The sequence below is a fragment of the Pinus tabuliformis genome, chromosome 1_2 (assembly GCF_031772625.1).
Source record: "Pinus tabuliformis cultivar Carrire ecotype Pingquan chromosome 1_2, CPIR1, whole genome shotgun sequence".
Taxonomy (NCBI): domain Eukaryota; kingdom Viridiplantae; phylum Streptophyta; class Pinopsida; order Pinales; family Pinaceae; genus Pinus; species Pinus tabuliformis.
This window is the reverse complement of record NC_142298.1, coordinates 1,198,096,892-1,198,112,612: the sequence shown is the minus strand read 5'-3', so window position 1 is coordinate 1,198,112,612 and position 15,721 is coordinate 1,198,096,892. Positions and strand designations below refer to the sequence as shown.

Sequence of the window (15,721 nt, the reverse complement as noted above, 5' to 3'; positions counted from 1 at the left end):
GATGAGATTGTTTTCTACAAATACATTTGGCTCTAACCCACTTTTTATCATATGTGGCGACGGAAACCGGGAAATTCCTCCGCCTTGTTAGACTACTCCTAATGAAAATATTGCATGACTAATCTCCTTTTCATTCACTTTATGGTACTGTCATTTTAAGCCTATAATATCAGGTCTTTTACTTTGATGAGCAAGCAATCACCTGAATGATTATAACTTCTACGGGTATCCACAACGTGGTTTTATCATGTGAGATTGTAAACTCTTGAATTAATATCATTTTGTTGTCTTTCTAGAGATACATTTTAGTCAGAGGAATACAAAAACTGAAAATATAGTGGCCTCAATGGATATAAATTGGTGCATATTTGTGTTCATTTACACTGCAACACTTTCAACACTGGCAACTATTCTGCAAAAAACACATCTAGCAATCACCACTTTCTTGGAATTGCTTGCAACAAAGAGTTGGATATTTTTGTGAATTTTTTTTTGATATATTTATTGATAACATGTCCTTGTATATCTACTTTTGTCAAGCTTATAAAAAATCTGCATGACTAATCTCCCTTTTCAATTAACTACTATTTTAGCAAGTACAAAAGTCAACCAGATGGATTTTCATGACTACAGGTAGAGTAGTGAAAACCAGTCTGGACAATCTGATGATTCAACTACGCAAGAATTTCAACCATCCATATCTTTTGCAATCATAGTTTGAGATATCCTGTATTCCTCTGTCATCTCTCCTTGGTTTTGAGGGCATTTCCTGTCGTTTTCTTAGTTGATTGATTACATTCATTATGCAACATGAAAAGACTTGTGGTTTACATCATCTGATTGGAATTTATATTTATTTCAGATCTCTATCCTTCAGTAGAGAAATTGATGAACGATGTGGTAAATTTCAGCTTCTGGACAGGCTTCTAAAACATTTAAGAGCTCGAAATCATAAGGTTTGAGCCTAGGATCTCAGCAGATATAAGCAAAGCACAATACTTGATATGATTGAGTTCTATTTTCTTTGGTATTCATTCTGAAACCTTAACCACATGCAATCCTGATTTGCAAGATTGGAGGATGATGACAGGTTCTGGTATTTTTGCAATGGACAAGAGTGTTAGACCTACTAGACTACTACTTGAGTGAGAGCGGACACAATAGTTGCGCATTGATGGGTCTGTTAAACTGGATGATAGGCAAAGACAGATTGCTCTCAAGCCTTCTCTATTCTTTGTTGCACGATCATTTGTTTGATTTTGATGTCATAAACTCAAATGAGTTTGATTTTGTCTTGGTCAATTAAAATTCTGTCAAATAACAAAATTACCCAAAGAAGCAATTTCTGGAACTAGACTTCTAGTTGTTGGCAGAACTAGGATTAATTCCTAAGAGAGTAGAGAGCTTTAATACTTTTTTTTTACCTGCCTAGTTTTACTTTTTAATGGTGGACTTGGGATTAATCTTACTACTGCAGATCCTTGCATCATTTATGAAGTGACTGGGTAAGAAAATTATTTTTATGCCATTGCATCGACACGGGCTTTGTCTAAAAATTTTGTATACTTGGACATGATTTGGTTTGCATCAGCGTTAATTTTGTGCATAACATGGAACCTATTTTTTATGAGCCATGTTTTGTAATTTTGCAGTCCCATTGTAAAGCCTTCATGCTTTTGCAAATGTTTGATATATTGGTTGTTGGCATATTTACAGAATCCACAAATGGATTTGCAAGCTATGGATTGATGCCATAGGATTGGGCAAACCAAACCTGTGCATGTCTACATGGTTTGCACAGCTCACTCAGCTGAGGTAAGGTATCTCAGTTTACTTTGTCTACTTTTGAAACTTTCATACAAGCAATTAAAGGGAATTTGATTAATGTCATAAACATCTCCTAATCGCTGTTATTTGTAAAAATAATGTCGGATGCTCAAAGTAGCATTTGACATGTTGAAGTTGGAGTGTCTTGTGATTGAGAAAGCATGGTTTCACTAGGAATGAACAAAATCCGGTTTGAGCGGTGGGAAGGTGAGAAAAGTGGAAAGATGAACCTGCCTGTCTGTCGCCTGGTAATGTTCACCTTGGTTCGCTGCCTATCTGTCGCCTCGGTGGTGAGCTGTAGAGCGTGGGGTAGATTTTTCCCTCGGAGTGAGCTGGTGAGCTGCAGAGCTGGTGAGTTGAATTGGTTAGGGGAGCTTCAGAGCCCGCGAGGAAAATTCGAATTGGAATGAGCGAAATGGGAATTGGTTTGGGGCAAATTTGAATTGAAATACCCGCGCTCAGAATTTTGTCAGACGATTTAATGTTCCACGATGGTGGGTGGAATGGTGGCGGAGCTCGCGAAAGGTGGTTGAGGGCAGAGGAATTACTGGTGGCAAGAGCTAGACGTTTTTCCGAGCAGTGATGGAAATCGGGCAATTATTCCGCTCTCTCGTACTAGGCCTGTCTCTGCTCATTGAGCTAAGTGATTTGAAGTGGGCCCCCACCCCACAACCGGTGGCTGTGATTTGATGTCGCCCCCCACAGTGCCAACGGGTCCCTCACAGTTAGTTGGTCTATAACTCAACAAAGTTTATAAATTTTATTTATTAGTTTATAGGATATTTAATGTGGTTGGGTTTTATATGTCTACTTTTAGATTTATAAGTTGGGTATATACAGCGAGACTGCATTAAATATTCTATAAACTCACAAATATTGTTTTCTTTATTATTTACCAATAAAGTTGGAATTTCAAAACATACAGACTAGTTAAATTTGACAGGTGCTCATTAGCCTTCATAGTTTCTAACAAAAGAATTTGGATGGTTTTGAAAAAAATTTAACTATATTTGATTGTGTAGGAGGTTTCAAATTTGCCCAGAAAATAATAGAAATTCTGGTAAAATTTTGAAAAAAATCAGGGAAATTTTTTTTGGGGAATCTAGTTACCACTGTCAAATTTCAAGATTTTAAATGCCCAATTTTTTTTTATATTAATACTGAATCCATTTCTACTCTACCGACAAAATTTAGACCTAATTTTTATCTAATTTTTTGAAAAAAAAAAAAAACTAATATTTTTCTTTGGGGTCATCTAAACAAATTTGACCATCAGTGAACAACGCCTAAAGACGAATCACCAAAAGCCATCACACCTACTCATCAGGGATATGAAACTTTTACTTGAAATCTACTCGTACTCGCAAGAGGGCGCAATTAGCATCATGGGGACAATTCATTTTTCATGTAAAATAAGATACATTTAACTCTTATCTTAAAACTCTAATCACTTTAAAATTACAAAGCAATTATTCTGCTCTCGTGCTGGCCCCGCCTCTCCTCACTGAGCTTGACTCATTTGATGCCTGACCCCACAATACCGACGGGTCCCTCACAGGCGGTGGCTGCATCAATCACCAGCAGTTGAATTTGATGGTGGGCCATTTGCCCGTCAAATATGATATAAAAGTTTCACTGTCGGTTAACTTTATTTGGTAAAATTAGAGTTGTAGATGTCTGACCCCACAGAGCGGTGGCTCCATCAGTCACCTGCTATTGAAATTAGGCGAAATATTTTTATGTAGACCGGCGGCCCAAATCCACCGTTCCACGGAATACCCGACGCAGTATTTGACAACCAAAAATTAATCCGAAAAGTGGGTAAAATGGGATATCCACTCCCTAATTTTATTTTTAACCCTTTTGGGATGATTAGCGTTGAATGCAATCAGGACGATGAATTTATAATGAGATATAATCATTAGAATTGTGAGGGTTTTTAGAATACTTCAATTCTCTTAAACTCATTTCGATTCTCATTTTCTTTTCATAAAATTTGAACCAAACCCGACCAAAAGTAAACCGTAGTAAGACTAATGAATTTACATCTTTTTTCATTTTCTTTTCATAAAATTTGAACCAAATCCGACTAAAAGTAAACCTTAGTAAGACTAATGAATTTACATCTTTTTTTTCAGTGGAGAAGAGATCCTCGTTAAAGAATCAACATACAATATATGTGGCCGAAGCCAGCAGATATACATATCATTGAAACGTGAAGAGCATCATCAATATACAACATATATGGCCAAAACCAGCAGATATACATATCGCCGAAGTGTGAAAAGCATCACCCAAACAAATGGCCTCCCACAGGAATCGGCTGGGGTGCGAAAGCCAACTACCCCCACATCATGCACTCACGTGCAAATTTATAGATTCCCAGTTACAAATTTAAAAGTGACCTATAATTGCCACAATTTTACCACTCGCATATGCAGTTTTGGTAATTTGGATATGCTTTGGGTGAATAACCTCAAGTTTTTTTTTCTAGAAAGAAAATCTTGATATTATATTGAGGAGATATACAGACAAAAGTTCAGGTGGACCTGAAACCTTATAGCTCAAAACAGGTTATAGTTTTAGTAAGCAGCATCTGGAAAAACCATGTGTCAGATAACCATCATATGACATGAACCTATTAACAGAATTTGAGAAGAATATCAAACCCCATGTTTAGCAGATCAGGGTGTACAGAGCAGAAACTGATTGCAAAACAAATTTAGCGAAAAAAAGAGAGTCTTCAAAAATTATCAGATTCCGCCACCTCCAAAGAGACCAGAGGGTGAATAACCTCAATTTGGGTGTTCCATAACATCGATTCGATTATTTTTGGTTTACGAGTATGAATTCATATTATTAAAAGTTCGTCTTTACCAACTCAGAGATCAAGTAAAAATGGAAATTTACACCTTTACCGATTATGATAATTTATTGCAAGTAATTAAATTAATTTACGCATAACCATTTAAATTTCAAAATTTTATAAAAAACGTAAGCTAAAAACCTTTCGTACCATATTTTTTATTCTTCGAAAAGAAGTTTGTCTAATTGTACTAACTAAAGACAAAACTATATTGGAATATATTATTATTAGCTTCTCTTTTGTGCCATTGATTTTGTGTGTGTCTACTGGAGTTTAAATAAATACAGAGATAGATGTGGATGTGTGTCTCTTGTTTATTCCCGATACAGAGATAGATGTGGATGTGTGCGTGTTGTTTATTCCTGGTTTACTGCTTTTGGGTACCCCCAGATTCATATGAGTAATGTGGGCGTCGTTCATACCCGGTTTCTTGTATTTGGGAAGCCGAGATTCCGCGAGATTCTTGCCATATGGGAGTGCATATATGTACCCTGTCACAGACGCTTAGTCTAAGTCATTGTTCTAAGTAACGCTCTAGGAAGGCTTCCTGCTTCTGTGGCATTGATTGAAGAAGGGGTTTATAAGAAGGGTTTTCTTTGCCAGAGTAGGATGTTCTAGTGATTTTGGGATTGTTTTGCGGAGAAAAAATTAGTGCATGTGAGCGAGTTTCGGCGGCGGAATTGAAGGATTTTTGTATTCTTGTTGGTGTATTGGTATTGGAGAAGGTTTTCTGTCATTTTTCTGATTGTCTCCGTTGCTGATCAGGCATAAGCTTCTGGAGTTGTGAGCTTTGTTAACCAGAAGTTTTGAAAATAGCAGTTTGTAATGAGCGGGTGGTCAGGAGCATGGAGGAGTTTTGATCCTAGTTTTGCAGCAACTTTGTATTTATAAAAAAACCATTTCTGGTTGATCCTAGGACCAATATAGCCGTAGTCTTTAACGCGACTTTTTGAAAGCCTTTCCGGCAATTTTTTCCGGTGAAAATCCGGCAGTAATTTATTGAAATCGAAGTTTGATAACTAGTTTCTGCACAATGAAAGCGTCCCAGGGGTTTTTGAGGGTGCTGAATACGAATATGCAGTTAAAAAACCATTTTAACTGCAACAAATCATGATTTCATCTCAATTTCTTCCGCCGGTCACCGGAATCTCAAAAAATCGCATTATAGACAACTCCACCAATATATCCATCACTAGGTCGAGGGTTTTAGTGTGAGGTGCTCTTCATTGTGGTATAGGTGTCACAAGTTCCAAGGAGTCTTACTCTTTTTGCGAAAGAGTGTACCCGAAGTCATAGGGCATTGTGGATGAAGAGTGCCGTACAAGGAGTTTCTGGGTGTGAACACCATTCATTGCAGAGACTGTGTTTAAGCACTTCCACACCTTACAGATTACTATTGAATAATTTGACATACTATCAAGTAACCACTTATCCACACCCTACAATCTATTTTATTAGTTAGTTAATTTTTCTTTCTTTTAGTTTTAGTTTTACTTCTTCCCACCTAAAACATTTTGCAAATTTACAAACTCATTTGACTCTAGTGTATGCAATCCTTTAAAGATATCATGACATGTTCATATTTTTATGTTTATATCTTGGATTCACATTATTATAGAGAGAAAAGTAAAATACCTATCAAAGGAAGACCCTAGTACATAAAATATTTATTTTTCATATTTATTTCTTGAGTGTTTAGTGGGTAAATCTTTTGTATGTGAGTTTTGTTGAAATATTTGTTTAGATTTTCTATTTAGCATTAACCCATTGCATTCATCTATGACCTAATAAGAATCTTTCACATATCAAAAGAGGAGTATCACCTTTCTAAAAACAAAAATCAAAAGAGGAGTATCACCTTTCTAAAAACAAAAATCAAAAGAGGAGTATCACCTTTCTAAAAACAGAAATCAAAAGAGGAGTATCACCTTTCTAAAAACAGAAATCAAAAGAGGAGTATCACCTTTCTAAAAACAAAAATCAAAAGAGGAGTATCACCTTTCTAAAAACAAAACAAGGACTAGGAGGTTGACTTTTTTTGTTAATAGGAAAATAGATCATCATTTTTGGTAACCATACTAAGGACACAATTCATTTTCAAGAAATCTAACAATTTATTTGAAGGATTAGAAATTATTGGGAAACTAGAATGTCTTTGGTTCATTTCTTTTTTATAAGTTTTGGTATATTTCTAGTCATGTAATTAAAGATTGAGTAGGTTTGGTTCATTTCTTTTTTATAAGTTTTGATAGATTTCTAGCCATGTAATTAAAGATTGAGTAGACTTTTCACAAACGGCACAAAATTTTGTGACTCACTATGCTTAATACATAAACAGTATGAGGGAGGTTATCTTTATAAATATGTTGAAGTGTATTATCACTATGCCTATGGGGGCAGGTTATCTTTATAAATATGTTGAAGTGTATTATCACTATCCCTATGGGATTAAAAGACGGACTTGTACTTTATAAATGTGTTGAAGTGTATCACCACTATGCCTACAGGGTTAAAAGACGGACTTGTATACCAATGGGCTAAGATCCACCTTCAACAAAAATCGACAATTGGCGAGTCATATCTTCCAAAGGCCATAATTTGAGTTCTCAGTGTTTGAATTAGGAAAAAGAAAGTTTGATAATTTGAGTTCTCAGTGTTTGAATTAGGAAAAAGAAAGTTTGTTGGAAAGATGAAACGTGAAGATGTTGGGAGTGGTTTCCATGGATACAATTATAGATATCATTTCACAAAGTTAAAAGAATAATTGTGACCATTTTGGGTCTATCACTACTATATTTTTAAAATAAATATTTGAAAAGGAAACCTAGAATATTTGAAATCAAAGCCAGTGTGGGGGATGAATTTCTACTTCATATTTTCAAAATAAATCTCTAAAAAAAGTAAATTCCAAGTACTTGTAAAGATCAAGAGAAGATTATAAAGGGAGAACATCACATTAAAATAATGATGGCTTCTGGAACTTTTGTTAAAGAGGATTTTTTCTTTCCTAGAGCTTTTGTGAATCAACCTACTCAACATTCCATCTTATGTATTATTCTACATTTGTCTTTTCATTATATTTTCCATGTTTGTTGAAGTACAGGAAGCTATAAGTTTGATTATGTCTTCTCGTTTCTTTCTAGCACTTCATATTGGATCTTGGGCCCAGGGGAGCAAGATCCATACTTGTAATAAAAGAAATGTAGTTTAATTACAATTTATATAATTGAGGCTATTTCAGTTTTTAGACAATGTTAAACCTTTTACATTGGGATATTATTATTAGAATATAGAAATGTGCTTAAGGTTTGTACTCCAAAATAGGAAATATGGATTTTATGTGTGTTTCACTTAAGTTGGTTTCATGAATAAAATTCTAAACATGAAATCAAAACATTGAATGGAAGCATGCATCAATCTGTAATACATCAGCTATTGATAAAGGAGTTCACCCCTCCTGGGCGACATCTCCTTGGATCAGCTCTAAAGGCATGACCCTTTCTCATTATGCTCAATATCTAGAAAAAAAGAGTACATAAACTGTTGAGATGGAATGACTAGTTTCTTCTTCGAAGAAACAATTTCTGTAAAAGGTCTCACTCCATACACATGTTAACCTACAATCAAACATGTAAACCTTTAGAAAACACATGCATCTTACACCAAGACCTCATACTCCAACTTCAAAGAGCATAAACAGTACCACAATCCACTTGAAGTACATCAATAAGTCTCTTCTCCAAAACACATATAGAGGAAAAAAGAGATAAAGCTACAACACTGATGTAATGGTTGCGGAAGAAATCACATGGAAGTTGGAAGACCTTTGCAAGGTCATCTCCATATTCAAACTCCTCCATAAACTGAATCAACCCTCTGGTTGACCATGGCACCCATAGGTTTCATTTTTCAAAAAAACTTGTCTAGAAGTGCTCCTTTGATCCTGAAATCTGTTCCATTGAGTTCAGAATGTCCAAAAATGGTTATCTAGCTTCTTTTTGCATTCCATTTGGTCGAAAATGGCCTTAGTTATGACTTTTGTCAGTGTTTCCACAATTTTCTCCTCCAAATCTCACTTACTGCCAGTGAAATTCATTATTTGAAGTTAAATCTGGCAGTTTCAACGAAATCGACAGTCTTGCCAACTTCCAAGCCTATGTCGGAGTTAAGGCCGAGTGGTCACTGTCAACTTCCAAGCCTATGTCGGAGTTAAGGCCGAGTGGTCACATACAAAGTGGTCAATCCTGTGGAAAAGGCGACAAAGTGGTCAATTTGGTGGAAAAGGCGACAACTTCGCAGCTTTGTTGCAACTTACAATCGATGGAAAACTCATGGTCTTAAGGTGTGTGAACACAAACAAGAGATTTGTGTGATTGTGATTTCGGCGGACCCGACGAAAATATTAACTAAAACTTATGATGCAATAGCATCGAGAAATTATCACTCATCATATATAAAATTTTTATTCAAATTTTATATTTTAAAAAAAAAAAATCTCAATAAATTTGATATTGGTCAACTTTTATAAATCCATAATTAAAATACCTCTCCATCCATACTTCTCAATATTTATTTATAAATTGAATCTATGCCTCTCTCCATCCATACTTCTCAATATTTATTTATAAATTGAATCCATGCCTCTCCATCTTTATAAATTGAAGTTCGATTTTCCTGTTTGAAAAACACTTTAATAATATAATTTTGAAATTAAAAACATAATTACAAAATTAAAATGTTATAATTTAACATGTGAATGTTTGCATCAACATTATTTACTCACTTATGGTCCTATAATCATATAACTTCATCCCTTGTGGATAGAACATTGTTGTTTTAGGGTAACTGCTGCGCTGAGACTTCCCCTTCAATTCTACTTGTACTCGCGATAGGGCGCCAATGGCATCGTAGGATACATTAAACCCTATCTTATTGCTTTAGTCGCTTTACCATTACAAAGCAATTATTCGGCGCTCTCGTACTGGGCCTCTCTCTGCGCATTGCATTTACAGGTGGTGGCTGTGATTTGATGCCCCCACAGTACCAACGGGTCCCTCACAGTCAGTTGCTCTATTACTCAACAAAGTTTATAAATTTTATTTATTAGTTTATAAGATATTTAATGCAGGTGGGCTCTATATGTCTACCATTAGATTAATTATTTATGCTGGTTTAAATGTAATAGTAGGTATATATAATTTGACTGCATTAAATATTCTATAAATCTAAAAAAAATTATTATTATCAATAAAATTGAAATTTCAAAATACACGCTCAGTAGTTTTTGATAGTTTCAACAAAAGAATTTTGGAGGTTTTGCTGTTTGATTGTGGAGGAGGTTTCAAATTTGTCCGGAAAATAATAGAAAATTTTACAAAAATTAAGTAGAGAAATTTTGGGAAATTTAATTATAATTATCAAATTTCAATATTTTAAATGCCCAAAAAAATTAATATTAAATCCAATTCTACTCTAAAAACCAAATTTAAACATCATAGTATCTGATTTTTATCTGATTTTTTGAAAAAAAATAACTGTTATTTGTTTTTGTCATCTAAACAAATTTGACCATCAGTAAACAACGCCTAGAAACGAATCACCAAACAATTTAGCGATCAAACCTACTCATCAGGGATATGAAACTTTTACTTGAAATCTACTGGTACTCGCAAGAGGGCGCAATTGGCATCGTGGGGACAATTCATTTTTCATGTAAAATAAAATATATTAAACTCTTATCTTAAAACTCTAATCACTTTAAAATTACAAAGCAATTATTCTGCTCTCTCGTGCTGGCCCCGCCTCTGCTCACTAAAGTTGACTCATTTGATTCCCTCACAGGCGGTGGCTGCAACAATCACCAGCGGTTGAATTTGATGGTGGGCCATTTGCCCGTGAAATATGATAAAAAAATTTCACTGTCAGTTACCTTTAGTTGGTAAAATTAGAGTTGTAGATGCCTGATCCCACAAAGCGGTGGCTCCATCAGTCACCAGCAGTTGAAGTTGGGCGAAATATTTTTATGTAAACCGGCGGCCCAAATCCTCCGTTCCACGGAATACCCGATGCAGTATTTGACAACCAAAATTAATCCGAAAAGTGGGTAAAATGGGATATTCACTCCCTAATTTTATTTTTAACCCTTTTTGGACGATTAGAATTCATAATGCGATATCATTATTAGAATTGTGCGGGTTTTTAGATTACTTTAATGAACTTACCTAAATAACCTTTCCGTACCGATCTTTTTATACTTCGAAAAGAATTTTGTCTAATTGTACGTATTGAAGCAAATAAGCAAAGACAAAACTATATTGGAATATATTATTATTAGCTTGTCTTTTGTGCCTTTGATTTTGTGTGTGTTACATCAGTGTCCACTGAAGTTTAAATAAATAAATACAGAGATAGATGGGGATGTGTGGCTCTTGTTTATTCCCGGCTTACTGCTTTTGGGTACCCCCAGATTCATATGAGTAAGGTCGGCGTTGTTCATACCCGGTTTCTGGTATTTGGGTACCCCAGATTCCGCGAGATTCTTGCCATATGGAAGTGCGTATATGTACCCCTGCCACAGAGGCTTAGGCAAATCATCGTTCTAAAGCTCTAGGAAGGGTTCCTGCTTCTGCAGCATTGATTGAAGAAGGGGTTTATAGGAAGGGTTTTTTTGCCAGAGTAGGATGCTCTAGTGGTCTTGGGGATTGTTTTGCGCAGAAAAAATTGGTGCCTGTGAGCGAGTTTCGCGGCGGAATTGAAGGATGATTTGTATTGTTGTTGGTGTACTGGTATTGGAGTAGATTGATATTGGAGAAGGTTTTCTGTCATTTTTCTGATTGTCACGGTTGCTGATCAGGCACAAGCTTGTGGAGTTGTGAGCCTTGTTAACCAGAAGTTTTGAAAATAGCAGTTTATAGTGAGGGAGTGGTCAGGAGCTTGGAGGAGTTTTGATCCAGTTTTGGAGCAATTTTGTATTTATAAAAGACCCATTTCTGGTTCATCCTAGGACCAGTAGATGCATCACTAGGTCGAGGGTTTTAGTGTGAGGTGCTCTTCATTGTGGTATAGGTGTCACAAGTTCCAAGGAGTCCTACTCTTTTTGCGGAAGAGTGTACCCGAAGTTATAGGGGATTGTGGATGAAGACTGGCATACAAGGAGTTTTTGGGTGTGAACGCCATTCATTGTAGAGACTGTGCTTGGCAAGTTTAAGAACAAGGGTTGAAGGGTCAGTCCTCATTACTACAGAAGATGTGTTATGTGACGCCTGATTACCCATCCGATTCATCACGCACCAGAGACTGCCCCGAAGACAACCACAAGTTCTGCAATGGCCCTGGGATCTTTACAGGTTTCAGTGCAAAAGGGTCCTCAGATTCAGATTGGGCCAGAAGCCCAACTTCTCCACTGGACATCAAGATATTTTCTGGAATTGGGATCACTGATTCTCATGAAAACGGCTTAGATCTCGAGTCGAGTTCTCCCAAGCAGCACAGCGAGACAATACCGATTGGTTCTCCTCGTGGATTTACAAAGAGCCACACTTGTGTTATCTCCCGTGGTTCAAAATCAAGCACAAATAACTTGTATACTCATAGCGATATGGAGCGCGAAATTTTGCAATACCCTCTTCAAAAGCAAAATGGACAGGGAATATGGGATGTCGCATCGCCACCTCGGAGCTATTCAAGTGTTCCAGCGTTTTCCGTTGGCCATTTTCTCAGAGCATGCTGCCTCTGCAAACGGCAATTGAACCATGGGAAGGACATCTACATGTACAGGTCCGTTATAATTATCATACCATGACTTTAAATCTTTGAGAATTAAATTGAATTGATTATAATTTCCCATCCTCTAGAGCTAGTCTGAATCTCTATTTGCTGATTTTTGCAGAGGTGACAAAGCATTCTGCAGCGTGGAATGCCGCTACCAACAGATTTTGATGGATGATGTTGATGGATGATGGAGTACTGTTACCAACAGATTTTGATGGATGAGCAAATCGAAACATTTGCTCCTCCCCCATCTTCATCGAGTGCTGCTTCATAAGATCAAAGGCATGAGCACTGTACATCATCATCAGAGCAAAGAAAGGGGTTTCAATGTATGTCTTGTGAGCGTGTGTGAGTGAAATATTTTTTAAATATTTTATTTACATCTTTGGATCCCTTTAGTTTTTCTTTCAATTGAAAATGATATTCTTTTGTTATACCAGGAGAATGAAAAAAAATACAGTCCAATTCTTATTTGGATCCCTTAGTTACCTGCGCTTGAGCGTTTATTAGATATCAGCTATATTTGGATCCCTTAGTTACCTAGAGCGTTTATTAGATATCGGATATCACATTAAGGAGTTTATTAGATATGACATTTACGAATGTGGGTAAATACCTCTACGTTTCTTTTTATTAAAAAGGAAAATTAGTAAAGTTTAAGGTGAATGTGAAATCACATACATAAAACATAAATCATACATGTATGGTATAGTTGTGTATTTGTGATCAACTTATATAGGTAGTTTTAATGGGAATTCCTTTTCTATTTTCCAGCCTTACACCATAAAATATGAATGTCTTTCATTTAATTAATATGTTGGATATATTAGTTGCATATGTTAAATGTTAGATCATTATATATTTTATCTCTATTTATATCATAAAAATAAATAATATTTTTTATTATCTTTTTCATAGTGAGTTAATTTTATGAGACAAAAAGAATTAGATTTAATTTAATCTCATTTTAGGTTCAACACTTTGCACATTATTATTGAATTTTGTCATCATACTATAGTTATAATATTGTAATTTGACAAATCATCAAAATAACCACTTATACACGCCTTTACTCTCCACACCCTACAATCTATTTTATTAGATATTTAATTTTTCTTGGTTTTACTTTTACTTCTTCCAAGCTAAAATATTTTGCAAATTTACAAACTCATTTGATTTTAATGTATGCAATCTTTTAAAGTTATCCAGTGACATGTTCATATTTTTATTTTTATTTCATCTTGCAAAGTGGTAGCTGATTTTGGATTCACATTATTATAAAAAGAAAAGTAAAATACCTATGGAAGGAAGACCCTATTACATAAAATTTGTATTTTTCATATTCATTTCTTGGGGGTTTTAGTGGCTAAATTTGTGTATGCGTGCTTTGTTGAAAGATTTGTTTGGATTTTCTATTTAGCACTAACACAAAAAGGAAAAAAGTAAATGCCAAAGTAATTGTAAAGATCAAGAGAAGATTATAAAGGGAGAAAATCACATTAAAAAAGAATGATGGCTTCTAGAACTTTTGTTAAAGAGTTTTTCTTTCCTAGAGCTTTTGTGAATCAACCTACTTAACTTTCCATCTTATGTATTCTTCTACATTTGTCTTTCCATTATATTTTCCATGTTTGTTAAAGTACTGGAAGATATAAGTCTAATTACGTCTGCTCATTTCTTTCCAGCGCTTCATATTGTATCTTAGGTCCAGGGGAGCAAGATCCCTACTTGTAATAAAACAAATGTAGTTTAATTACAATTTATGTAATTGTCATCTAGGAGGTTATTTCAGTTTTTAGACAATGTTAAACCTTTTACATTGGGATATTATTATTAATTTCTCCCATAATGATCTGAAATGGAGAAAATTACTAATGTTGTGCTAATTCCTCATTCAGAATATAAAAATGTGCTTCAGGTTTATACTCCAAAATAACAAGTATAAATTTTATGTGTCTTTCACTTAAGTTAGTTTCATGAATAAAGCTTAAAACATGAAACCAAAACACTGAATTGAAGCATGCATCAAGCAGTTATACATCAGCCATTGATAAAGGAGTTCACCCCTCCTAGGCTACATCTCCTTGGATCAACTCTAAAGGCATGACCCATTTTCATTATGCTCAATATCTAGAAAAGAAGAGTACATAAACTGTTGAAATGGAATGGCTAGTTTTTCCTTGAAAGAAACAATTTCTGCAAAAGTTCTCACTCCATACACATGTTAATTTACAGTCAAACATGTAAACCTTCAACAAACACATGCATCTTACACCAAGACCCCATACTCCAACTTCAAAGAGCATAAACAATACCAAAATCCACTTGAAGTACATCAATAAGTCTCTTCTCCAAAACACATATAAAGGAAAGAATAGATAAACTAAAACACTGATGTAATGGCTGATGCAAAAAGCACATGGAAGCTGGAAGATCCCTGCAAGGTCATCTCCATCTTCAAACTCCTCCATAAATTGAATTAACACTCTGGTTGACCATGGCACCCATAGGCTTTATTTAAAAAAACCCCTATCCAGAAGTGCTCTTTTGATCCCGAAACCTGTTCCAATGAGTTCAAAATGTCCAAAAATAATTATCTAGCCTCTTTTTGCATCCCATTTGGTCGAAGATTGCTTAGTTTCAACTTCTGTTAGTCTTTTCACAATTTTCTCCTCCAAATCTGGCTTGCTGCCAATTAAATTCATTATCTGGAGTTAAATCTGGCAGTGCCTCCGAAATCGACGGTCCTGCCAACTTCCAAGCCTATCTAGCAATTAAGGCCGAGTGGTCACATACAAAGTGGTCAGTCCGGTGGAAAAGATTATGAGTCCACAACTCTATCGCAACTCGCAATTGGCAGAAAACCGTGGTCTTAAGGTCTATGAACAAAAGCGGGTGATTTGTGCGATTGTGATATCGGCGGACTCGGCGAGGGTATTAACCAGACCATATAATCCAATCCCATCTGGGAATTATCGCTCATCGCAATCGGCAGATAACCTAGGGTCTTATGTATGCGGGACTTAACACATTGCGATATTCGATCTGGCGATCCCACTGACTCGACGAGTTATAAACCACAACATATAATAGTATTGCATCCAGCGCCCTATCACAAATTTCAATCGACGCTTACAACCGAGGTCGCTTTACAAACACCTGCCCTGGTTGCGATTGCGATATGCGATATATATCGCATCCCACCTAAGCTCTGTCGAGGGTCGATTCTGTAATGTTGACCCTTCGTCGATCTGCGAT

At 35.7% G+C, this 15,721-nt stretch overlaps 1 protein-coding gene across 1 annotated transcript; it reads left to right on the top strand.

The window, feature by feature from the left end:
- Positions 1-11,156: 11,156 nt before the first annotated feature.
- On the top strand, positions 11,157-12,932 carry LOC149210542 (FCS-Like Zinc finger 10-like). The gene is made up of 2 exons (XM_089396735.1): positions 11,157-12,469; positions 12,582-12,932. The coding sequence occupies exons 1-2, from the start codon at positions 11,940-11,942 to the stop codon at positions 12,649-12,651; spliced, it is 600 nt and encodes a 199-aa protein (XP_089252861.1). The 5' UTR covers positions 11,157-11,939; the 3' UTR covers positions 12,652-12,932.
- The last annotated feature ends 2,789 nt before the right edge of the window (positions 12,933-15,721 follow it).